This window comes from Chrysemys picta, chromosome 3 (genome assembly GCF_011386835.1).
Source record: "Chrysemys picta bellii isolate R12L10 chromosome 3, ASM1138683v2, whole genome shotgun sequence".
Taxonomy (NCBI): domain Eukaryota; kingdom Metazoa; phylum Chordata; order Testudines; family Emydidae; genus Chrysemys; species Chrysemys picta.
The window spans coordinates 158,350,373-158,376,977 of NC_088793.1; the positions used below are offsets into that span (position 1 = coordinate 158,350,373).

Sequence of the window (26,605 nt, forward strand, 5' to 3'; positions counted from 1 at the left end):
CTCAGTGTCCTCCCCCTTGTAGTCCCATTCCCCCTGCCTGGAACATGGGGTATCATCACTGAAATTTCCCTGATTCAAGTTGGGGAGAAGGGAAGTAGGGTATGAACCCTGCTTCTCTCCCCAGAGAATTTAGACCTACATTAGGGCTAGGGATCAAGGCCGGGATTTTTAATCTGCAGTCCATTCTGTTCCAGGATATACCCTCCTGGACTGAGACTCTCTCCTTGAAATCTCTCCCCACTCTGCTCTGGGGCTCCAGATGAGGATTTTTAATCTGCAGTCCATTCTGTTCCAGGATATACCCTCCTGGACTGAGACTCTCTCCTTGAAATCTCTCCCCACTCTGCTCTGGGGCTCCAGATGAGGCTTTTCTGGGTTGGAGTTGCAGCTTTTTTGGGGGGGGGGAAGACGATGGATCTGAATGAATTGTAGAAAAGCTTTGCAAGTCTCTCAGACTGCCCATAGTTCCAGAAGACTGATGTGTATTGTAGTCTCTTGGGGCACCCAAATGTCCTGAGCTGATGTTCCATGCACACTCCCCAGCCTATCAGGGAAGAATCTACAATTATTTACTTGTTGGGTATGGGTGATAGGAAAAGAATACGCACACAAACTTGTTTGGGATCTTTCCATCAAGTTAGTGAGGTCCTCAACATGGTACAGATTGTTACTATGGTATTCATGCTGTATTTGCTTAGTACAGATACTGTTCAGAGCCAAATCTGCAGGTAACAGAGGTGGAGTCTGGCAAACAGTGTAACAGAGGTGCATGATGCCACATGGTCCAGGAGAGAAAGGCAAATCCAGATTGACATTTGAGGGTTGCACGTAACCTGGTTTATCAGGTTGCATGTAACGTGAAATCTTTCCATCAGGAGATAAGCCTGGACCCTGACTGAGTCTAACATTGCTCCTATGAAATCTATAGTTTGCATCAGGAACAGGACAGAGTTTTCCAAACTCTCACAGACTGTTAGGGATGAAAGAAGCTGAAGCAGGGATGAGGTTGATGCAAGCACTTCTAGACGTATCCTGCAAATGAGAAGCCAATCATCTAAGTATGGGAAGACAGTGAAGCTGCTTCACCTGAACTATGGTGTTACTACTAGAAACTCTTCGGTGAAGATGCTTGGTATACCGAATGGAAGCACCCTGTATTGATAGTGCTCAAGACCCACCTTAAACCTAAGGAATCTTTTGTGGATGGGGTGATTATGACACATGAAAGTACACATCTTTCATATTGAGAGCTGTGAACCATGTATTCTTTTGCAGGGAAGGTATTGTCAATGCCAGTGTAACCAAACGGAATTATAATTTGTGGGCGGGGGGAAAAAAAAAAAACAAGAATGGGCCTCCACCCTCCCTTCTCTTTGGGAACTAGGAAATATTTCAAATAGAACCCTTCTCTTTGATGTTAAAGAAGTACCCCACGCTATCGTTCCCCATTGGAAGGGAGAGATTCTACCTCTTGGCAGAGGAGCTCCTTATGAAAATGGTCCCTGATGAGGAGACAGGGAAAGTTTTTTTTTGAGGGGGTACAGAGAGAAACTAGATTATGTAGATGTAATGGATGATATCTAGCACCCACATGTTCATTGTTATTGCACTCCATTTGTGGGGAAAGAGTGCTAGATGGCCACACCCACAAAAGGATACATGAGGATTCTGTGGAGACAGCAACAACAGTGGTTCACAACTCCAGAGCCTCCAGTCAAAAGTATCTTTTTCACCAGGAGGTGAGGTTGGGTTGATGTGGTTGACTTGGAAGATACAGGGTATCATGGCTTTTGCCCTCTGTCTTTTACAAGGCGGTTCATAGAATCACTAGTGATAAACAGTTGAGGCATAGTCGTTAGTTTGTTTGAATTATTTCCTCTTTGGAGCTGCTGTATATATACCCAGGGAGGGGGTGGGGGGTTGCCCTTGAGTCCTTTAGCGAGTGTAAAAACGTCTCAGGCTTTTAATTTAAAAAGGTTGGTCTCCTCAAAGGGCAAGTCCTCTACAGTGTTCTGGATCTCCCTGGGAAGCCCTGAAGAGTATAGTCATGATTTTTGCCACATCACAATGGCAGTTGCCATTGACCTTAATGCGGTGTCCAGTGCATCAACCACCGATTGTAATGCAGTTCTGACCACCAGCTTGCCTTCATTAATAAAGAGCTGAAACCGATTCCTATCTTGCTGAAGTAATTTGTCCTTAAAAATCTAAGAACTCTGAATAATTCAAAAGATCAAACCTGGCCAACAGCACTTGATAGTTCAATATTCTCAACTGGAGTCTAGCAGATGTAAATATTTTCCTCCCCAGCAGGTCCAGATTCTTGGCCTCCTTATCGCAGGGAGTGGCTCTTGGATGCTGCTGCCTAGATCTTTCTGTTGCAGCCTGAACTAGAGAGCTCGATGTGGGGTGTGTAAACAGAAACTCCGCTCCCTTAGCCAGGACAAAGTAACCCTTCTCAGTCCTCTTGGGGATAGGGGCACATGTTGTTGATGTATGTCATACAGCTCTTGCTGGTTTCAGTATTGCTTCCTTTACTGGGAGCACTACTCAGCTGGATCCTGTGGGTTATAGGATGTCTTGGAACTTGTGTTGTGTGTCCTGGACCTCCTCTAGGCAGATCTGAATTTCCGCCACCACCCTGCACAGCAGCTCTCGAAACTGCTTCTGGCCATCCAGAGGGGATGGCGAAGCTGGGGTGATAAGAGATGGGGAAGATATTTGTGCTGGTACCAGTGGAAATGGCAGATCCAACTTGTAGTTCTCTTCTATAGGGTCACAAGAAAGCTTTGGTTGTTCTCTTGGAGGGCTGGAATGACTTCCTATGAGATCGTATTGACCCTGGGTATTGTGCATATGGGTCCCATGGGCCCCAACAGGAGGGACTGAAGGTGGGTTGTGGAGGTCCTCAAGTCATGGGGTACTTGAAGGGTGTGTTTGGGTGGAGATTGGTTCCAGGAGGCTCTCGATCTCCTGCCTGGACTGATCTCCCTTGGAGGTGGTGGTGATGGTTCCTCCAGTAGCTCTAATTCTCCTAATGACAAAAAGGCCAGATCTGGTTTAATATGTGGGGCCGACAGTTCTGATGGAAGAAAGCTGTGGCTAATATAGGGGATGGGAGATAGATTTACTCCATAGCCCATATCCCCTGGTGGTGTCAAAATCTCCCTGGTGAGAGATGGTACTAACAACCGGGGAGATTGCAGATCTGGAAGAACAAAGATGTCCTTTGGGATGGTGTATCTCTTTGTTCTCTCTTCCCATACTGATGGAGTCGAAGTAGGGTTGGCAGGTCTATATGTTGGCTCTGGGTTGCCAGGTCTATATGTTATCGATGATGGAGGTTCCCAACAGATACTTTTCGGCAGTACGGGCAGTCCTTGGTCTTCCGACCTGGGCCATATGACTGGTATGGGTACTGGCAGTGCAATCTGGTACCAATGGAGCTCTGCTCTTATGAGCCTTTTTATTATGGCCTTGGGACTTAGGACAGTCTAAGTCTTTAGGGGCTGGGCACGAAGACTTCCCCGACTTGGACAGGATCGAATCAGTCCTCTGTGGAATGGATTTAAAGGGGGATCTGTTCTTGTATTTATGAAAGTGTTCCCTGCTCTCCTGATGCGACCATGATATCCCTTGCTCCTAGGTCAGGCCTCATGATAGGAGGTGCACACCTTGCTGACTCTTGTCAATGTATGGGAGAGAGGGTCAGACCAGGGCCTCGTAGCCTTTTCTGTGACATGCCTTTTACGTGGGAATTCCCAGACCTGCTAGGTACAGCTAGGGAACCAGCAACAAATATTGCACATGGCAAAGATATGCGCTTCTGTTGCTTACTGAGAAGGAGCACTGACAGGAGACACAGTTTTTACACCCTGGTCTTCTGAGCATAGATTAATTCCCATTCTGGGAGCTGAGGGGTTATGGGGGAGGAGGCGGAGAGTTCCTCATGGTGGGGAATCTAATTAAATATTAACTATACTACTAAAAACTATTTACACTAGCTATGTTAAAGATAAACAGGTTGAAGACAAGTCTGAAGAAACAGGAGAAACTCTGGAGGTTCTAATTCAGGCCGTGTGGCTGTAAGAAGGAACTGGAAGGGCAGTCAGTCCTCTCCGCCCCTTATATGCTCCATACGGAGCATGAGGAGAGCAGGGATACATGCACAGATCAATGGACATTATTTCCATTGCCAGCATGAGGCACATGGAGTACCTGCATACACACAGTGGAATAAATGTAGGGACCAGCACTTGAAGAAAAAAGGCTACTACCTGAAAAAAAAATGATAAAATAATAAGCTGGCTAAGAAAAGTTGGGTGCAAATGAACCATTTCACTAATGTTGCAGAGGCAGAAAATCTGGGAGCAGACCAGGGAAGGGGGCATGACTAGATTATGCTGTATTTCAGACACTGCAAACAAGAGAGGAATAGCCCACACAAACCAGAATTGTGCAATACACTGAACTGCAGAAAACATTATTTGTACATGGCAGAGTTACATACTGGAACAACCCTCACTTATTATATCAGGCTATACTCCTGACAGCTCATTAATCATGCTTACATTGGCACTGTAGATGGTTAGGGAGCAATTCTGGATATCAGGTCTCTGCCATATAATTATATTCTATAAAACTGCCTCCCTTGCTCTTCTGCCCACCCTCCTAAGGGTCATGAGTTGCCTTCAGAACTCGGACAACCATACCCAAGAAATAAGGTGAATAACTCTTTTTTGGTTGATTTTTAAATGTAAAAAGTGGCTTTCGCCTTGTGAAGGAAATGAAGTGTGGAGTTTGTGACTGGTTATATAGCTACAGTGAGGCAAAAAAAAAGTGACACTGAGGGCTACATTTTGAAATGTTTTGGATGTTTAACATTTAGCTCTAACAAGGCCAGCTAACAGACCTTTGAATGGTGTCCCTGCAGATGCTGTGCTTGGAGGTAGCAGGACTTGGCGAGTAGTGCATTTGGTCCATCTGTGGGTTGGTTGGTTGTTCTCTGTGTAAGGGTTGCATAGGTGGGTCATGGCTCCCGGCATAAAACACCTGAGACAGGTCTGTTTGTTGGTGCCTTGGTAAGGGCTGGGAGGCGCTGACCCTTGGGGATTTTATATCAGTCCCATTGTTTGATGTCTCTGGTGGTGAAGGACAGAGCTAAGCTGAGTTAAGATGGGAGACTTGGTATACAAATTCACTTACTAGGCAAACTTGAGAGACACAAAGAGAGGCAGCTAACCAGAGAGTTTTGGAGACAGTTTAGAAAGAAAGTGAGAGGCTTTCCTTCCAAGTCAGTGCAATACTAATGTGCAATTTGAAGAAGACTAGCAAAAAAACCCCAATGCTGATGACCTGCAATGGCCATGTTTTCTTTCCTGCTTGCAGCCAGAAGGGACTTCCTGTTAATGAAGTTTCAAATTGGCGAAAGATTCTTGGACTGGAAGGGCAAGTACAGACATTACTAAGAATCAGAGAAGTTGAAGAGTTCCCAGACAGTCAGGTTCAGGAAATACCAATACCCCAGGCTCAAGGAAGAAAGGAGCTGGCCACTGAGGAGTTGAAGACAGAGGATGTTAAAGGAGGCCTAAAAGTTTGTGGCCATCAGAGGCAAGAGGTCACAGTGGCATTCCACATGGCTGGACACAGATGAGGATGGGCAGCCTGTAGCCACCAAGGAGAAGACAACTGGGAGGAATTCCACACAGCTAGTACTTTCCAATCAACACCAGATCCCCAACACTGAAAGTACGGATAATACTTCTCAAGATTCAGCTGGTCCAGGGAACAGAGAGATGTACAGGACACACCTGTGGATGCCACCTTGGCCAACCTGTAAGAAAAATCAAGCTTGCCCACAAAGAAATCTCCAACCATCCAAGGAAGACTGAGTGTCCTTGGTGGGGATTCATTACTCAACTAATCAAAAGAACATTCTGCAAGGGAAAAGCAGACAAGAGGATGGCATGCTGTCTTCCCGGACTCAAGACACAAGACATAACTAAGTCATTGGACAAGCATCCACTGGTGATGATCCATATCAGCACTAATGACACGGAGTCATAGACTATCTCACAGATAATAGATGACTGCAGGAAACTCGGAAGTGGGCTGAAGAATGTTTTTTCTGAGATCCTGCCTGTCCTGCAAGCGAAGGAAGGCAGAAGATTCTGGAAATGAACCACTGGCTAGATAAATGGTGGAGGACTTTGGTTCTATAGAACATTGGTTCACATTCTATGGGAAGAGAGGGCCGTATAGACTGATTGCCTCCACCACAGTAGAAGGGGAATCAACTGCCTCAGGAACAGGCTGGACAGAGTAGTCAGGAGGAGGTTAAACTAATAAAACATGAGGGTAAAAAGAGGGGTGATATAAGCTCTCAGAACAGAATAACGATATCAAAAAAATTAGTCAAAGAACCAAAGGACATGAAGAGAAGAAATTGTTTAACTATACACCAGTGCTAGAAGGCTGGCTAACAAGGCTGGGTTATTGGAATTGGAATTGTTCATTTATGAGCATAAATTAGATATAGTTGGTATTACTTAGACCTGGTGGAATAATTCATGACTGGAATGTTAAAATCAACAGCTATTACCCATTTAGGAAGGATTGAGTAAGCAAAGGGGGAGGGAGAATGGCCCCCCATGTTAAAACTGACATTACCTGTTTGAATCACCAATAGCTCAGAAGAAAATGATCCTGAATGCTTATGGATCAATGTCCTAACAGATAAAGCACAAGATGGCATTTTAGTTGGTGCCTGCTACAGACTACCATATCACATTAGGGAATACTCTGATTGATTCCTTATGCACCTATCTACAATGTGTAGAGAAAAAAGCTGCTTAATCATTGTGTACTTCAATCTGAGCGACATATGCTGGAGGTTTCATGCTGCCAGTACTAAAACATCCTTGGAATTTCTTAATATTATAGATAATTTCCCAACTCAAGAAGTATTGCAGCCAACATATGGGGGGGGGGGATTCTGTATAAGACTTGGCCTTGAGAGATACAGAGGAACTCATCACAGAACTAAAAAATTAATGATAGCTTAAGGTACAAGTGATCATGACTCGATCACATTTATAATGTGAAAACAGAATAAAGTCCAGACCAGTAGTATATATATTTGATATCTTAGAAGGGCCAATTTCACAAAGCTAAAAACGATTATGAGCCAAGTCAACTGTGAAGAATAATTTAACCAGAAAAATGCAAATGATTATTGGGAATTGTTTAAGAACTCTTTACTAGAAGCCTAAATGCTACAACCAAGGAAGAAGGCTGTATTGGCTAAAAAACTGACCTGATTTAGAGGGGAAGTAAAGACAGCTATAAAAACTATATATTTATAGACAAATGGAAGACACAGGAAATTGACAGTAATGAATAAAAATCAGAAGCTAGGAACTGTAGAACATTATAATAGAAGCCCAAATAATCAAAAAGTGCAATAGAGGGATTTTAAATCTTGCTTTAAGTGAAATGTTCAACTCAACCTTTAACTATGGCATTGTTATGGATGCATCCACAATACCAAATCAGAAGAACAAGACTATTTTAGTATCAATGATTTTGCTTTATCTTTAATACATAAAGGACTGCTCAGCAGCATTCTACATGTGGGTTGAGTAGTGGTAGTCATTTCATGCATTCTTTACCATGAAAGAAGGATTAAAACTACTTTGCATACCATACATCTGATTTTGAGAAGTCTTCTGACAAAAACCAAAAAGATATGGCTTCACATACCTGATAGTCTAAGGTTAAAATAAAGAAGCAAAAAATCTTCCCCCACAGGAAAAAAAAAGAGAAAAGAAAAAGGAAACGAAATATATTCCACATCACAAGGGAACATAAAAAAAAGCACACATTTTTTCTTTGTTGGTCATCCTTAACATAACTATGGAAAAATATCAATGTATGAAACTGACAAATTACACTGCTCTACAGCCAAAATGCTTCTGAAATAAATGTAGTCAAACTTTACTAATTCTGGGTCACTGAGAACAAAAATGATGCTTAAAATTGTTGATTGGCTCTAGTTTTCAAGATATGCTATTGGGTCAGTATATACGACCCTTGACTTGGGAATGGTGGAGGATAAGTGAGTTATAAAGGGACGGGATCTCAATTTAAACCAAAAATGACTAAAATACATCTTTGACTGGATAAATCTATGACTGGGTTTGGACAGTACTTAATTTTTAGGCAAAATAATGAATGATGCAATCTGAAGCTGGTATTGCGTTATACATGATATGAATTGCATCATGTTATTCCTAGAAGTCATGGATGATGCAATCATAACGAAGCTTACATCACTCTGCTGAACAAATTGCCCTATATCAGCTCTAGAAATCATACAGTGTCGTGCTCTCTTCTTTGTCAGTGTTTGATTTTGCAAAGGGACACATTTCTGTTTAGCCAAAGTGAGCAGAGATGCCTCGTGCGAACAGTGCAGATAACTTCTGCAATGTTTGTGGTGAAGTGACTTTTGCATCACAAAAGCGCAGTATAACCACTATGGTTAAGAAAGCCTATCACCTTTATTTTGGCTGCAAAATTGGAGATCAGGACAAGAGGTGGGCCCCACACATATGCTGCAACACTTGTGCAACAAATCTTCGCCAATGGTTGAACAGGAAAAGGAAATCTATGCCTTTTGCAGTGCCAATGATTTGGAGAGAGCCAACAGATAATACCAGCAATTGTTACTTCTGCATGGTGCCTCCAGTTGGGAAAGGTGTGTCAAAGAAGAAAAAGTGGACTGTGCATTATCCAAACATTCCATCAGCTATACGCCCAGTACCCCACGGAGAAGGACTGCCGGTTCCTGATGCACCAAAATCATTCTCACTTGAGTTAGATGAGAAAGAGGAAGAGGATGAAACTTCTGGTCCTGAACCATCAATGTTACAGGACTCACATTTTCTCCCATCCTCCTCCTCTAAACCACACCTCATAACACAAGGTGAACTGAATGACCTTGTCAGCGATTTGGAACTACCCAAGAGTAAGGCAGAGCTGTTGGGCTCCAGACTACAGCAGTGGAATCTCCTGGCAGGTGATGTTAGGGTTTCCATATTCCGTGACCGTCAAAAGGAACTTGTCCCATTTTTCTTCATGAAAGGTGAGCTTGTAGCCTGCAAGAACATCGATGGTGTGATGGCAGCCCTCAACATCGTTCACAATCCAGATGAGCGGAGATTGTTCATTGATTCATCGAAGACTAGCCTTAAAGCTGTTTTACTGCAATGTTTTGCCATCAATTCCAGTTGGTCATGCAGTCCATATGAAGGAAACCTATGACAACATGAAACAACTTTTGAGGTGCATAAACTATGACCAACATCAGTGGCAGCTTTGTGGCGATTTGAAGGTTGTTGCTTTCTTGCTTGGTCTGCAGACTGGATACACAAAGTACTCTTTTCTCTGCGAAAGGGATAGTCGTGCAAGAGATTCCCACTACATCAAGAAAGATTGGCCACTCCGACAGTCATTGGAGCCTGGGAGGAAGAGTGTTCAGCATCCACCACTTGTTGAATCAAGGAAGATTTTGTTACCACCCTTACACATCAAGCTGGGTCTGATGAAGAACTTTGTCAAGGCCATTGACAAAACACAAGCAGCTTTCAAGTACCTCTGTGGAAAATTTCCAAGGTTAAGTGAAGCTAAGATAAAGGAAGGTGTCTTTGTTGGTCCTCAGATTCGTGAACTTCTTCGAGATGATGCATTTGACCATGCACTGCGTGGCAAGGAAAAGATGGCATGGAAAGCCTTCCAGTTCGTGGCAATAAATTTTCTCGGAAATAACAAGGCAGACAACTGCAGGTTGTTGGTGGAAAACCTCCTCAAGGCATACAAAAGCCTTGGTTGCAACATGTCACTAAAGATACATTTTTTGCACTCTCATCTAGATTTTTTTTCCACCGAACTGCAGAGCAGTGAGCGACTAGCACGGCGAGCGATTTCACCAGGACATTGCAACAATGGAGAAACGCTATCAGGGCAAATGGAGCCCATCAATGCTTGCAAACTATTGCTGGACAGTGACAAGAGATGCTCCATTTAATGAATACAAGAGACAAGCCAAGAAGCGCCGAGTAGACACTCAGGACTAAACTATGTACATAGTTTTTTGCCTTTTGTTTCATAATATATTTTATTTATATAACCCTTTTGCTGATTTTTAAAGTGTTACATAAACAGGACAGGTGAAATATTATCATGTAAAGCAACCATAAACACATGAAAAGACCTAGGTTTACAATTTATGACTAAAACTCTACTATCTACACAATATACATAGACACAAAATGTAAAAACTTAAATATCTTAGAAACAGTAGCCAATCAGTTGTTTTAATTGTCATATTTGAATTCAGCACATCAAAATACATAATATATAGCATATTTTATCTCTGAAGCAGACGACTTCTCAAAAATTGTAGACCAGTGTTATTGCAGGCATGATATTATTAGGTTTTTTAAAAAAGGCACTGTCAAGTTATCAGATTATAATACATTCTAATATTTTTATATATTAATTCTCTCTCTCTTACCTGACATTGGAAAACACATTAAAATTACATATCATGTAATAAAGTTGTCTTTCACATAGCCATTCTGTTACAGGAATTATTTCCATTTCTTCTGCTTTGTGTAATACAGAAAACTAGAAAAATGAAATAAAAAATAGTCATTACTTCATCTTAAACAGGAGTTCAAGAAGCATTTGTTTGAGACATTATGGAGTTTCCACTATTGCAATACATAGTTTATTAACTACACAGTAAATCTGGCATTAACTGCTCTAATAAACAAAATCTGGTTAGTAATAGCAGCTGCATGGCAATAGCGGGCAAACAGAAAAACAGCAGCCGAAAGAGCTGATATGCTTGAGTGGGATTGTGAAGATCCTTTCTTCCAGGCTCTAGAGGATGCTCACAAATTATGTAGTATGTGCCCTTCTCAGTGTCTAAGAGTAGTACCACACTTCTGAATGTTTTGAGACCCTGCATGTTTGAGGTGAGAGAATAAATTAGGCTGGATATTAATCAAGGAGTCCTACATGGCAACATACCTTGTTACCAGCAGAGCTAACTGCAGATAGCCAAAATTTTGCATTTCAAAAGGTTTTTGTTTTTTCTACAACTCCACAAATATATCCCTCCTCTCTCTGTATTCCCATACAAATGGAAACAGCGTGTTTCATTGTTTGTTGACTGGAATACATATATAACCATCTGTTTCTAGCACTGTGACTTTCAATTCACATGATTTCTATGCTACTTAAAAAGAGTAAAATGTACAGGAGGTTTATAGGTAGCAAATTAACTGTTCTATTTTTCTTTCCTCATATTTAATTTCATTATAAACTTAAGTAGGTATGAGAAAACAGATAATTAACAGCTTCACCAATAAAGTACATTTATATAAAAATATATTTTCTGTTGCAATCAGTTATATGTAGGGATATAACAAATCAGTATTTATTACTGCTAAGTTATACTATTAGTAGCAAACAAGCATTTTTGAACCAACCTCTTTTTTTATATAAAGTGTCCATACTGTTTAATGCAGAATACTTTTTTTCAAGCACTGCAGTATACAATTGATCTAAAAGTTGCTTGTTGGCAGACGAGGACATAAAACTATCATTTTGTTTAAATTACAATAATCTGAATGGTTCTTAAGTTCCTCTTTACAGTCCAAAATAAGACAGGAGTCTAAGACATAACTGTTCTTGTGAATATTAAAAAAACAATCATAAAAAACAAGGCTGACTTTGTTATGTTTGCCTTCTGCATGCATAGGAAACAGTTCCAGAATTAATGCAGAGTCAGACAAAGCCAATAGGTCTTGACATCAGGCAATGTAACTGTTCCTGGATTGCTTCCTTATATTCTTTTTAAAACATAGCAATAGCTTTATCTGCAATTTGAATCAAGTCACAGATACAGGGCTTTAGTCAAGGACAGAATGTGATCTACACAGCAAAAAGTGATAAGACAATCAAGTTTCATCCTATAATAAGGATCTGTCTTTGTGTAAAATGCTATTAGTTTTTACTAAACTGATACTTCAACACTTGAAAGAGGATCTGTCTGTCTGACCAACCTTATACCTCATGACATACACCTCTACCCCAATATAATGCGGTCCTATATAATGCAAATTCAGATATAACGCAGTAAAGCCCCGGGGAGGGCCGCAGCAAGTAGCGGGGTAGGGAGAGGAACCACTCCCCGCCCCAGCTCATCTCCGCCTCCTCCCCTGAGCGCGCCGCTGCAGCTCTGCTTCTCCCCCCAGCCCCCCCAGGCTTGCCAGGCCAAACAACTGATTGGCGCGGCACGCCTGGAAGGGAGGGTGAAGCGGAGCGGCGGCAGCACACTCTGGGAGGAGGTGGAGGCAGAGCGGAGGTGAGCTGGGGCGGGAAGCGGTTCCTCTCCCTACCCCAATATAATGCGGTCTCACCTATAACACGGTGAGATATTTTGGCTCCCGAGGACCGCGTTGTATCGGGGTAGAGGTGTACGTGGTGATAAGGCTTTAAAGGCTTGCCATCATATTTACTGGAAGAGGATTTTTTTTTGGAAGGGGGGGGGGGAGAAATCAATCGTAATGTCAAATAACTTGCTTCATAGTGCCTGTGTAATTGTGAGGCTACATTTCAGAGAGGATTATTGCACAATAAACTTTTTAATTAAGAGATCTTTAGGTCAAAATCCTGATTAAATTCCAGTTAAAAGTGAGTATGATGGTCTCATTTCACTTTCTAGCCAACATCACCACACAATTCATAATGATTAACAATCTCTGCTAGCTGCACCAGGAAACAGTAGTTAGACATTACTGTGATAGGTGCTTTAGAAATGCCACTAAATTAGACAGTCACAGTATAGGGACATTGGTCATTACAGTTTATTCAAACAGTAAAAGTACAGAGTTTCTTGTAGTTTGAAGGTTTCATGTAAGGATAGAGCTTCCTGAAGCTCAGAGTCCTTGAAGGAGATCTTTTAGGTATTCTATCCCAGAATACTGAAGGACCAACAGCTTAAACTTGACTCAATGTTCAAAGTGGGGGGGAGGGGGAGGAAATGATGCACTCTCAATAATAAAAAATAGAATAAAACATCTGGAAGAGCCTGATATGAAAAAGGTCTAACCAGCACAGTTTCTGCAAAGGAAAATTGTGCCACTAATCTATAAAATTATTTTAACATCCTAATAGAGCAGAACTGTATTGACATAATTGATTTAGCTCTTCAAAAAGTCTTTGACAAAGTCCCTCAACAATAGGCTGTGTAGGAGGTCCGGTGTTGTTTAATACATTTACTAATGATCTGTAAAGGGAAGCAAGCAGTGGCACAGCAAAAATTGCAGATGATAAAGTTATTTAGGTTAGTCAAATCCATAGAAGATTGTGAGGAACTTCAAAATGATTTAACCAAATTAGATGAAAGGGCAACATGAGTGCAGACCGAGTTCAATAGTGATATATGCAAAGTAATGAACAGTGGAAGGAACAATTTCAGCTACTCATACAGGGTTATAAATTAACTGTATCAACTCAGAAGAGGGACCTAAGCACCATCTCAGTGAGGACCTCTGCTAAGAAAGAGGTGACATCAATAATCATTGCTCTTTGAGAGTTACCTCTGTACACTCACACTTGATGGATATCAGGTGCTGAGTTGCAAAACTGCCTTGAAATGCTGGTGTTATACGAGTTCAGCATCAGTTGGGAGTCCATAAAGATGTCTAGAATTCAGATTCTCTTGATTATTTGGGGATATATATTGACTAGTGTCGATGTCAATGGGGCAAGCCAATTCTTCAGCAAGGTTTTCATTTCATTATCCTCTGCCAACCAATATATCATAACCTTCACTTTGCTTGTGTTTAACTTCAACCAGTTCATCCTCATCCATGTTTTTATCTTATTCAAAGCCTGGGATAGCTGTGTGATTATGATGTGCATGCTGTGGCCACAAATCAAGAAATTACTTATGTATGTGCTTAAGACCATCTCTATATAGGAAAGCATGTCCTTAATCCCAATTTACTTCAGTGAGTTTTAGGGATGGTTAGCTAAATCAGGGCCTTGGTGAAGGATAAACAGAGCTGTTATTTGCATATTTGTTGGTAATTGAGCACGTTGAGTGTCAATTTCTTCTAGTGACTGCATGTAAATATTGAATAGGAGAGGGGAGAGAATTGAGCCTTACAGTACACTCCACATGTAAGGATTCTGATAAGCAAAGCGACAATTGTTCACCACCAAAGAAGCCCCAAAGAAAGGATTCAAACTATTGAGACGGTTTCCTTTGACTTCTACCCCATCTTTCCGATGAGATAGCAGCATCCTATGATCAACTGAATCAAACACAAGAGATCTAAGAGAGCAGATGATTGCTCCTTGTCCATGAGAACGTGAAGATCATCCATCAGCATCATTTCAGTTCCATATCCTGGACTGATATCTGATTGGGTAAAGATTAAGGTCACAGCCAGTGGACAGGTGCACTTTGGGACTGCTATTCGCTATCTTTCATATTAGCTTCCTCAAAAAGGGAGTACTACAACAAGTAGTAGTTGGCAAGGTTGACTGAATCTAGTGATGGGCTCTTCAGGATTGGGTGGACAACAGAATTCTTCATGGTGAGACCTGATTATAGGCATCTTTTACCAATATTGTGTAAAAAGGGCCATCCATAATGTTTATGCATTACAGGTCTGGAAGCAATCTTAAAGCAAATGGAATAAGGTCAGTGTCTCTTTTCCAGCCAGAACCCCCAAGAGTCTTTATTTTCCCTGTTATCTGGTTTCACAAGCACTCAATCTTTCGGTCCCTAGTTAGTTTAAATTTACACTGTACCCCAGCCTAGTGAGCCAGTGTATTGCTGGCAATGCTGGAAAGAAGGATACTCCCTTCCAGATTTTCAAAGGTTCCTCCCACCAATTTAATAGGACAGGACAATAGTATGTAGTCCAATACCAAAGAGATCAGTAGGTCTTTTGACATAAGAGATTGCCACAGAGTTCCCATAAAACACAAGGCTATGTCTGCCACATCAAGAAGAGTCTACAGGGAACATCTGGCAATCATCTGGCCTTCAGTAATGAGAGTTTGAAACTATTCCTTCTGGTCTTGAGGCAATTCAATAAAATGTGAGAATTTGCTGTAATTCATAAAGTCATATTTCACCATAAAGGCATAATAACTGGCAATCTTAAATTATAGAGCAGTTGAAGAATAGCTTTTGCAACTGAGACGGTCCAGGCACTTAAGTTCTTTATTGGAGGGGGTCAATCTGGACCAATAACACCTATTCCTTTCATTAACGGTATCAACTACCAAAGAGTTAGGGGTGGGATGGGAGAAAAATACTCTGAATCCATGGCCAATGCATAGTACTTTTTGTCAGCATGTGGGCGGAATGGTTGCCTGTGTTTCCCTTATCTTACAGGCTCATGATAGTAAGTAAAGCATCACTAACAGGCAAGGCAATCTTGCTCTGAGATGAGATATGCAAAATATCCACCCGGGAGCACTGTACTTGTATTTCCTCCAAGGGGTTCCACAAGGCCTCTAAGATTCTTTTCCTAACTTCTGTAAGATCTTGAAGTCACCCATGGAGAATGGGGGTAGGGGCATAACCCTCTTGTCTGGTGAGGAAGAAGATGTGTTAGATGAAAGTCTCTCTTCCTGGGAAGAGAATCCTGAGGTGCCAGTGGCTGTTGATTTGGTAGGTCCTCTTGCATGAGGGTACCTTATAGAATTGGCCACCATAAGGAGCACAAGGTGTCCAAAAAGAAAAATGCTGTGGGGGCATAAGGAAAAGGAGTGGGGCCCCAAGAATGTTCCTGCCAAGGTTGACAAGTCAGTCATCAACTGGTTTCTGGGGTCTCGTCCTTGGGATATACCTTAAAGGAGGAAGGCTGAACGGGAAAGTGGTGGAAACCTGGATGGAAATGTCTGAGGCAATATCATCTAGTTCCAGTGGAGGAGCTATAGGTGTCAGTACCAGGTGAAGTGTCAGGTGAAGGTAGGAGGGAGGCGGTGGCAGATCCTTCCCTCCCTGTATATTCTTGTACTAGAGTATGAGAATGTGTAGGGTACAGGCACAGACCAACAGATATTGCTGACAAGAATCTCTGATTGAAAGCGCATGGACATGCACACACCTGAAGTGGAGCATCCATAGGGACAGTGACTCATAACCTATTAAGTCATTCAGTCTATCTTTCCAAACTACAAGTTACTAGTACTTGTGCTAAAGGAGACCTTTCAAGCTAAGGGGAAATAACCCAGGTTTCCCATCAAGTTCAGCACCACAGAAACAGACTGTACAGATTATTGCAGTGCTCTTTTTCTAATAGGCCTTAGCCAAACTGTGGTCCATAGACAGCTGACTGGTCATACAGCAATGGCTCCCCCTCTTTATTTCCAGCAGTAAATCACTAAAAGGCAGATAAAAATATACTGAGTGAGATTTTCAAAAATGCTCAGTGTTGGCTTAATGTTGTTCAGTGTTGTTCTGCTTCCACTGAAATCAATGGGAGTTTTACCACAGACTTCAAAGGGAGCAAATATAGGCCAATGCTGATCAATTTTGAAAAATCCACCTTAAATACTTTCCCAATACCACATATAATATAAGTGTAATGTGATGCCCCTCAATGGCTCGTTGAGAGCAGGGATCAAACCCAGAACTCTGGGTCTAAAAGCAGAAGCCTCTTCTGCCTGAGAAAAATGACCCAGGTCTGTTAACTTGCAGCCAATAGCAAACTCATCAATCTGTATGTGTGGCGCACACATTAGAGGGGTTTGAGTGCCATAATGTATGATTTAAATATGCAAGTACTGTAATTTCCACTGATATGTTGTAAGATCATAAATGGGAGGTGTGGTGGATACATTCTACAAAAAAGTTTCAAAACTCCTGAGTTACAATTACTGCTGTGAATGTAAATTCTGAAATTATTATATAGATACCTTGGATACAAATGAAGCAGTAATGGTCCAATATTCTTTTTTATGTCTAGCTGAATTTGCAGAGACAACTTGAAGATCGTATGGATTATAGGGAGCCTTAGGGTTGTTCCTGCTTCTTCTGAGACAATATACATATTCTCCACTATCTTTCAGTAATAAAGGTCTCTGTTAGCAAAGGATACATACATTAAGTTACTGCACCACTTACTTTTCATAATTACAAATTGATTATGTACTTTACCATAAGTAGATAATAAATTCAAACAGACTGACTAAAAACAGAATGATGAATAATGGCATCAGAATTAGCTGGAAAATTACTTCTTATTACATCATATAGCTCTTCAAGTAGCATGAATCCAATTAGCCTTCTGTTCCATGACAGGAGAGTTTTTAAATGTTCACAGATTCCAAGGCCAGAAGGGACCACTGTGATCATCTAGCCTAACCTTCTATATAACATAAGCCACAGAATTTCCTCAAAATGATCTTTAGAGCACACCTTTTAGAAAAACATCCAATCTTGATTTTAAAATGGTCAGTGATGGAGAATCCACCACAACCCTTGGTAAATTGTACCAATGGGTAATTACTCATACTGTTAAAAATGTACACCTTATTTCCTGGCTGCATTTGTCTAGCTTCAACTTCCAGCCATTGGATCATGTTAGATCTTTCTCTGCTATATTGAACAGCCCATTTTCAAATATTTGTTCCCCATGCAGATACTTATAGACTGTACTCCAGTCACCTCTTACCCTTCTCTTTGTTAAGCTAAACAGATTGAGCTCCTTGAGTCTATCACTATAAGGCATGTTTTCTAATCCTCTAATCATTATGGTGGCTCTTCTCTAAACCCTCGCCAATTTAATAACATCCTTCTTGAATAGTGGAAACCACAACGGGACACAGTATTCTAGTAGTGGTAGCACCAGGGCCAAATGCAAAGGTTAAAAAAAAAAAAAAAAACAGTTACTCACCTTTGTAACTGTTGTTCTTCAAGATGTGTTGCTCATATCCATTCCAATTAGGTGTGCGCACACCGCGTGCACGATCGTCGGAGAATTTTCTACCCTAGCAACACCCGGTGGGTCGGCTGTGGAGCCCCCTGGAGTGGCGCCTTCATGGCGCTGGATATATACCCCAGCCGACCCAGCGTCCCCTCAGCTCCTTCTTGACGGCTACTCCGACAGTGGGGAAGGGGGGCGGGTTTGGAATGAATATGAGCAACACATCTCGAAGAACAACAGTTAAAAGGTGAGTAACCATTTTTTCTTCTTCGAGTGCTTGATCATATCAATTCCAATTAGGTGACTACCAAGCCTTACCTAGGCGGTGGGGTCGGAGTGAGACATCACTGTGTGCAAAACCGCTGATCCGAATGCAGCATCGTCTCTGGACTGCTGTACAAGCGCATAGTGAGCGGCAAAGGTGTGGACCGATGACCAAACCACAGCTCTACAAATGTCCTGGATCGGGACATGAGCCAGGAAGGCAGTCGAGGAGGCTTGGGCCTTCATGGAGTGGGCGGTGAGGCGCGGCGTCGGGGCACCGGCCAGGTCGTAGCAAGCACGAATGCAGGACGTGATCCAAGAGGAGACACATTGCGAGGAGACCGGTAAGCCGTTCATTCGGTCGGCCACTGCAACGAAGAGTTGCGTTGTCTTCCTAAATGGTTTCGTACGCTCAATATAGAAAGCCAGGGCCCTGCGTACGTCCAAGGAGTGCATACGCTGGTCTTGACGGGTGGCGTGAGGCTTAGGATGGAAGACCGGGAGAAATATATCCTGGTTCACATGGAAAGCTGATACTACCTTGGGAAGAAAGGCAGGGTGGGGGCGAAGCTGCACCTTGTCTTTATGGAAGACTGTGTACGGGGTCTCCGACGTGAGCGCCCTGATTTCAGAAACACACCTCGCTGAAGTGATGGCTACCAGGAAGGCTGTCTTCCAAGATAGATAAAGGAGTAAGCAGGTAGCCAATGGCTCGAACAGGGGCCCTGTGAGCTTGGAGAGAACCAGGTTAAGATCCCATGCCAGAATGGGCTGGCGTTGCTGTGGGTATAGCCGGTCTAAGCCCTTGAGGAATCTGACGACCATCGGGATAGAGAAAACCGAGGAAGCGTGTTCTCCTGGGTGGAATGCCAATATAGCGGCCAGGTGAACCCTGACTGAAGATATCGCCAAGCCCTGCTGTTTCAGGGATAGGAGATATTCGAGTATAAGAGGAATAGACGCCTGCAAGGGAGGCGTGGCCCGCTGCTCACACCAACAGGAGAACCGTTTCCACTTGGCTAAGTAAGTGGTCAGTGTAGAGGGCTTTCTACTTCCCAGCAGAATCTGTTGCACGGGATGTGAGCATTGTAGCTCTGTCCGATTCAGCCATGGAGCATCTACGCTGTAAGGTGGAGCGATTGCAGGTCGGGGTGACAGAGTCGGCCGTGGTCCTGAGAGATCAAGTCTGGGCACAAGGGAAGCGTGATCGGAGTTTGTACCGATAGCTCCAGAAGCGTGGTGTACCAGTGCTGTCTTGGCCAAGCTGGAGCAACTAGAATCATACATGCCTTGTCTCTGTGTAGCTTGAGCAGCACCCTGTGGACGAGTGGGAATGGAGGGAAAGCGCAGAACAGCTGGTCTCTCCATGGTAGGAGGAAAGCGTCCGACAGGGAGCCCGGAGATCGCCCTTGGAGGGAGCAGAACACGTGGCACTTCCTGTTGGCTCGTGAGGCAAACAGGTCGACCTGGGGAAATTCCCACCTCTAGACGATGGAATGGATGATATCCGGGCGAATTGACCACTCGTGCGTCTGGAAGGATCTGCTGAGACGGTCCGCTAGAGTGTTCTGGACTCCAGGGAGGAACGATGCCATTAGATGTATCGAGTGGGCAATGCAGAACTCCCAGAGTCGAATGGACTCTTGGCATAGGAGAGACGACCGGGCTCCTCCTTGCTTGTTGATGTAGAACATGGCCGTGGTGTTGTCTCTGAGGACTGACACGCAACGGCCATGTAGGAGACCGAGAAATGCCTGACAGGCTAGGCGCACTGCCATCAGCTCTCGAACATTGATGTGCAGAGCTAGCTGGGATGCGGTCCACAGGCCCTGGGTATGGTGCTCCCCAAGGTGAGCGCCCCAACCTAGAGATGAAGTGTCCGTGACCAGGTGCAGGGAGGGTTGTGGGGCATGAAATGGCACGCCTGCGCAAACCACCTTGTGATCCAGCCACCAGGTGAGAGAGGTCAAGACCAAGTCCGGAACCGGGACCACCATGTTTAGGTTGTCCCGATAAGGACGGTACACCAACGATACCCAGGCCTGAAGCGGGCGAAGCCAAAGTCTGGCATGCCTGGTTATGTAAGTGCAAGAGGCCATGTGTCCCAACAGGCCGAGGCACATCCTTACTGTGGTGATCGGGAAGACCTGGAGTCCGTGGATGATGTTTGCGATGGTGTGAAACCGAGTGTCTGGCAGAAGAGCTCGGGCGAGTCTGGAGTCTAAAACTGCCCCGATAAACTCTATTCTCTGGGCTGGCTCCAGAGAGGACTTTTCTTTGTTAAGTAGAATGCCTAACTTGTGGAATGCTTGTAGTATTATCCGGACGTGAGCCTGAACTTGCTCCCTGGTGCGGCCACGCACCAGCCAGTCGTCTAGATACAGGAACACCTGTATCCTTTGTCGACGAAGGTATGCTGCCACGACAGCCATACATTTGGTGAACTCTCTCGGAGCTGCGGCTAAGCCGAAGGGAAGGATGGCAAATTGGTGGTGCACATTGTTTACTACAAATCGAAGGAAGCACCTGTGAGGAGGGTAGATTGCTATATAAAAATATGCGTCTTTCATGTCGAGGGCGGCGTACCAGTCTCCAGGATCCAGGGAAGGGATAATGGTCCCCAAGGAGACCATGCGGAACTTCAACTTTACTATGAATTTGTTGAGTCCGCGTAGGTCTAAAATGGGTCGCAGACCCCCTTTTGCTTTGGGTATCAGGAAGTAGCAGGAGTAAACCCCCCCGCCCCTTAACTCTGGGGGAACCTCCTCTATGGCCCCCCATAGAGAGGAGCCCCTAAACCTCCTGTGTAAGGAGATGCTCGCGAGAAGGGTCCCTGAAGAGGGCCCGGGAGGGGGGGGGGGGGCGAAGAAAACTGGAGAGCGTAACCCCTCTCCACCGTGCGGAGGACCCAACGATCCGAGGTTATAAGGGACCAAGCACAGTGGAAACGGGAGAGGCGATCCTGAAAGAAAGGAGATGGATCCTGGGTAGTGGCTGGCGCGCCGTCCTCGGGCGCCCCTTCAAAAGTTTTGCCTAGGTCCTGAAGGTGGCCTAGGAGGGCCTTGGTTCTGACCAGGTTGGGGGCCGGTCGACCTCCGTCTACCACCTCGTCCCCACCTTCTGGGGAAGTTCTGTCTCAGATGAGGAGGAGGAGGGTAGAACCTTTGTGGCTGGGGCCTAAAGGGCCTCCGCTGGGGTCCTGGGACATGCATCCCCAGGGAGCGCATGATGGTTCTGGAGTCCTTGAGGCTCTGCAACCGAGAGTCCATCTTGTCCGAGAACAACCCCTGGCCTTCGAACGGCAGATCTTGCAGGGTCTGCTGCAGTTCTGGCGGTAACCCCGAAACCTGGAGCCAGGAGACGCGTCGCATGGCTATCCCAGACGCTAGTGTCCTGGCGGCCGAGTCCGCAATGTCCAAGGAGGCCTGCAAGGAGGTCCTAGCCACCTTTTTTACCTTCCTCCACTAGGGCCCCGAACTCCCTCGAGTCCTGGGGGACCAACTCTTTAAATTTACCCATGGAATTCCATGAGTTGTAATTGTACCGACTCAGGAGCGCCTGTTGGTTTGCGGCTCTGAGCTGCAGACTACCCGCTGAGTAAACCTTGCATCCAAACAAATCGAAGCATTTAGCGTCCTTCGATTTGGGCGCTGCTGCCTGCTGACCATGGCTTTCTCTAGCGTTCACTAAGGAGACTACCAGTGAACACGGCGGAGGGTGTGTATAGAGGTACTCATGGTCTTTAGAGGGGACAAAGTACTTCCTCTCTACACCTCTGGTAGTGGGAGGGATGGAGGCCAGGGTTTGCTATATGGCATTAGCTTTAGCCTGGATCGTACGGATAATGGGCAACGCCACCCGGGATGGGGCATCAGCTGAAAGGATGCTCACCACCGGGTCCTCCACCTCCACTATGTCCTCAGCCTGTAGGTCCATATTTCGTGCCACCCTACGCAACAAGTCTTGGTGGGCACGGAGGTCTATTGGAGGTGGGCCTGAGGCTGTTGTACCCGCTACCGCCTCATCCGGGGAAGATAAGGACGCCGCCTCAGGGGGTAAAGGATCCATATGAGGGTCCGGCTCCAAGGGTCCCTGATGTGCAGGATCCCTTGCACTGGGGTCTGGGGCTGCCTGCGTGGGTGTCTGAACCGGAGCCTCCATGCTCCCTGGGGTAGGACGGGAGATTGTGGCCTCAGGAACCCTGAGCTCAGAGTGTGCCGAGCGAGAGGCCGCTGGTGGAGCCCCTTGAGCTTGGTGATACGCCCATGGGGTCCAGAAAGACCATAGCGCAGGGTCCTATCTAAGGTCCTCTGACCCCTCCTGCCAATGACCCAAGTCGTCTGCAGCCTGACCCTGAGCAGGGTATGCTGAACGGGAAAGCCCCTTCAGACGAGCGAGACACCAATCTCGAGGGCCAGTGCGGTGCCGAGCGTGGTTGCAGGGACTCGTCCGGTACGGTGCCGACCGGTGCCGGTCCACCGGCGAACGGTCTCTGCGCGGTGCCGGTGAATGGTACCGGGACCGAGAACAGTGCCGATGGCCATGTCGGTACCGGGATCCAGATCCGGATCGGGAAGACGAAGACCGTCTGTAAACTCGGTGCCGGGAGCGGCCTCGCGAACGCGAGCAGCGCTCATACCGGTGCCGAGAACTGTGTCTGGCCTCCGACCGGTACCGATGCTCAGGTCGGTGCTGAGAAGTAGACCGGTGCCAGGAGGAAGATCTGGGCTGCGAGTATGACCGGCGCAGAGATGAAGATCAGTGCCGGGACCTGCTCCGAGACCGGGAGCAGTGCCGCGAGTCCACGCTTGGAGATGGCGGGCGTATCAGAGCAGGCTTGCCCCTGGATTGCACAGAACGAAGGGCATGCGATGCCGCAGGTTGAGACGGCACCGGCTCCGTGAGGGCGATGAGGTCTTTCGCCGTAGCAAAAGTCTCCGGTGTAGAAGGAAGACAGGGCTCCACCACCGGATGAGGTGGTGAGCCAGTCCGCACCGGACTCAACGGCCTACACCCGGTGCCGGAGTCAACGGTGTTAACGAAGCCTGCCCCCTCTGGTGTTCCGAAGCCAGACGCGGCTCTACCACCGGTGTGGGTGGAGCCGGTGCCTGTTGGACGGCAGCGTCCTTGGTCTTGTGGGGTCTTTTATGTCCCGGAGACAGGGACCGGCGCCGAGGGGCTTGCGGCGGACGCGGTGCCGAGGGAGGACGGTGCCGTGGGACCTTATCTGCGTCTGCTCGCGGTGCAGTACCGGAGGATGCCGCTGGGGTGCTGCGCACTGAGGCACTCTGTGCCGGAACTTGGCGCGCCGAAGGAGTAACTGGGCTAAGTGCCGCCTCCATAAGGAGCTGCTTAAGTCTAAAGTCCCGTTCCTTTTTGGTCCTGGGCCTGAAAGCCTTGCAGATCTTACACTTGTCCGTCTGGTGAGACTCCCCTAAACACTTCAGACAAGAGTCGTGAGGGTCTCCCGTTGGCATAGGCTTAGCACAGGTTGCGCATGGCTTAAAGCCAGGAGCCTTGGGCATGAGCCCGGCTGTGCGCCGGGAGGGAGGGAGGGGGATAATAGCCCCCTTAACCCTCGCTAACTCCTTACAACTATCTATAACTACTCTTCAAACTATTAACTACAAACTACTAATGTAAGAATACAAGAACTAACGAATAAAGCTAGGGAGAGTGGAGAACAGCTATGCCACGCTCCACAGTTCCAACGACCGTCACGGGCGGTAAGAAGGAACTGAGGGGACGCTGGGTCGGCTGGGGTATATATCCAGCGCCATGAAGGCGCCATTCCAGGGGGCTCCACAGCCGACCCACTGGGTGTTGCTAGGGTAGAAAATTCTCTGATGATCGTGCACGCGGCTTGCGCACACCTAATTGGAATCGATATGAGCAAGCACTCGAAGAAGAACCTCTCTACTCATACTTGAGATTCCTCTGTTTATGCATCCCAGGTTTGCATTAGCTCTTTTGGTCACAGCATCACAAGTTGGTAGCTCATGTTCAGCAGATTATCCACCATGACCCCCAAATCTTTTTCAGAGTCACTGCTTCCCAGGATAAAGTCTCCCATCCTGTAAGTATGGCCTACGCTGTTTGTTCCTAGATGTGTACATTTAATATAGTTAAATGTAAAAAGCCATATTGTTTGCTTGCACCTACTCCTATACCTATACCTCAGAAGTCAAACCAGAAAGCTACACACTTTGAATAATGGGCTACCACAAAAGCTCTGTACTCACTGCAACACTCTTCAATGTCTATATAGGCGCTATGCCTGAAATGATTGTGTATGCTGATGATCTGGCACTCGCAACTCATGCTCATAACTAAAGAACTTGAAGTGACCCCTACATCTAAACTTAAGATCATGGCAGACTACTTCCAAAAGTGGTAGCTGAGAAAAAATCCAAGTTAATCAGTAGTCCCTACTTTCCACCTTGACAATAGAATTGCACAAAACACTCGGTCGAGTTTTCTGGTGACACTGTTCATTATGACCCAAAGCCAAGTATTACTCTTGACCACACCCGACCTTTCATGACCACCTCAAGAAAGTAGCTTGTAAAAGTGAAGACTTGCATCAACATTATTCAAAACTTAGTAGGGATCAACTGCCCCAGTGCTACAAACATTTGCCTTGGCCCTGGCATACTCGTTGCAGAGTACTGTGCACTTGTGTGGACAAGAAGCTGCCATACCCAACTTGTGGATAGGCAGCTAAAACTATGTGAATCCTCATGGGAACTTTTAAAATCAACACTGCTACATGGCTTTCTGTATTAGCAAACACCAAACCTCCAGCTCTCCATCAAGATATAGCCACAGCACAAGAACTTAAATGCATCAGAGACCACACAGCAATTTTCCACTCGGAGGCAGGGTCTCCAATGAAAGAGAGACTGACTAGCCTGCCTGTGATGGGGTTTATTCCCCACACTGGCCCTGATAGGGTAAATTAGGCCAGGCAGGCCTAATTAACCAATTAAGCAGCAAGCTGGGGAGAAATGTAGGCTACAAGCAGGCCACTAATTAGTAGCAGGCTCAACTGGGCAGGAACAGGAGGGGTCTGTTTAAAGCCCGCAAGCTGCAAGTAGCAAAGGGGGGCTGCAGAGAAGGAGTCCGCAGTCACTCCCTTAGAGGAGTTGAGTGGGCTGGCAAACCCAAAGAGAGAGGGGAGCCAGTGATGTAGAAAGAAGCCCAGGGAAACAGCAGCAAGGGCTAGGACAATAGAGGCCTGGGCTGCATGTTATAGGGTCCTTGGGATGGAACCCAGTGTAGAAGGAAGTCCTGGGTTCCCCTACCAGTAGCACAGGGCGTTTGAGACGTCAGTCAGACAGCTGGTCTGAAAGGAATGCAATTTCCCCAGAATGGGAGGAAAATAGTGACTTGGCCAGAGAGCGAGAGAGGCTGCAGACTGAGAGAAGATGAGTAGAGAGACCACCGAGGAGGGCACAGCATCTGGCAGAGCTAATCACCAGGATGGCCAGGAGGAAGATGCCACGTGTGCTTAGTGGACCCCGTGACACTGCCCAATTAGTGAGGCTCCCCTATTAACTGCTGAAATCACTGAGAGCTGTGTTAGTGGGACCTCAAGACATCGCAGAGGTTGCAGTAGAGTGATGCACAGGTGGTGTGAATGATGATGCAGCAGCCAGCGGCAAAGCTGTGGAGTGATTGATGATGCAACAGCCAGTGGTGCAGCGAACAATGATGCAGGCACTGGCCAACAGCGCAGCAGCAGAGTGGCAGACAACACAGCAGCCAGAAGCAGAGTGAATGACAGAGGTGGCAACAGCAGGCAGCAACGCAGAGCAAGCTGAGACAAGACTTGACCCCTCTCTCCCCACCATCACCATAGGAGTGGGAGGTGAACTCACACAAACGCACTTCTGAACTCTGGGTCTTTGCTGACCAAGGACAACAACTGTGAGTGGGGTGAGGTGGAGAGAGGGGGGAGTCGCATGTTAAAGGAACATGTGTTTGTTGGACTTTTGCACCACAAAGTGAGGCAAAGCACACTGCCCAGCATACTCTGAGGTGGGTGTTTGATTCATATGCTTGCAAATCATGCTTGTGCCATTTCCCCAAATTAATACTGGGTTCTTTCCCCCTTTTTATTAACTTTTCTTTTCTGTACTGTTGTAGTTATATAGTTATAGATTTAGTGTAATACAGTAGTAGTTAGTTATAGATTTCAATTTATAAGTGAAGTTAGCGGGTTGGAAGGGGTCCCTCCCTTCCTCCCGGTGTGACGCCTGGGCTCATGCCCAAGGCTCCGGGCTTTAAGCTTTGCTCAGCCTGTTCGAAGCCTATGC

The 26,605-nt window shown here is 45.6% G+C and overlaps 1 protein-coding gene across 1 annotated transcript in view; it reads right to left on the bottom strand.

Annotated features, from left to right (window-relative positions):
* DNAH14 (dynein axonemal heavy chain 14) overlaps window positions 1-26,605 on the bottom strand; it is a 530,612-nt gene that overhangs the window by 430,357 nt on the left and 73,650 nt on the right. The window contains 2 exon segments of the mRNA XM_065589985.1: window positions 10,574-10,686; window positions 17,014-17,178. Of these exon segments, the coding sequence (XP_065446057.1) occupies window positions 10,574-10,686; window positions 17,014-17,178 (278 nt within the window).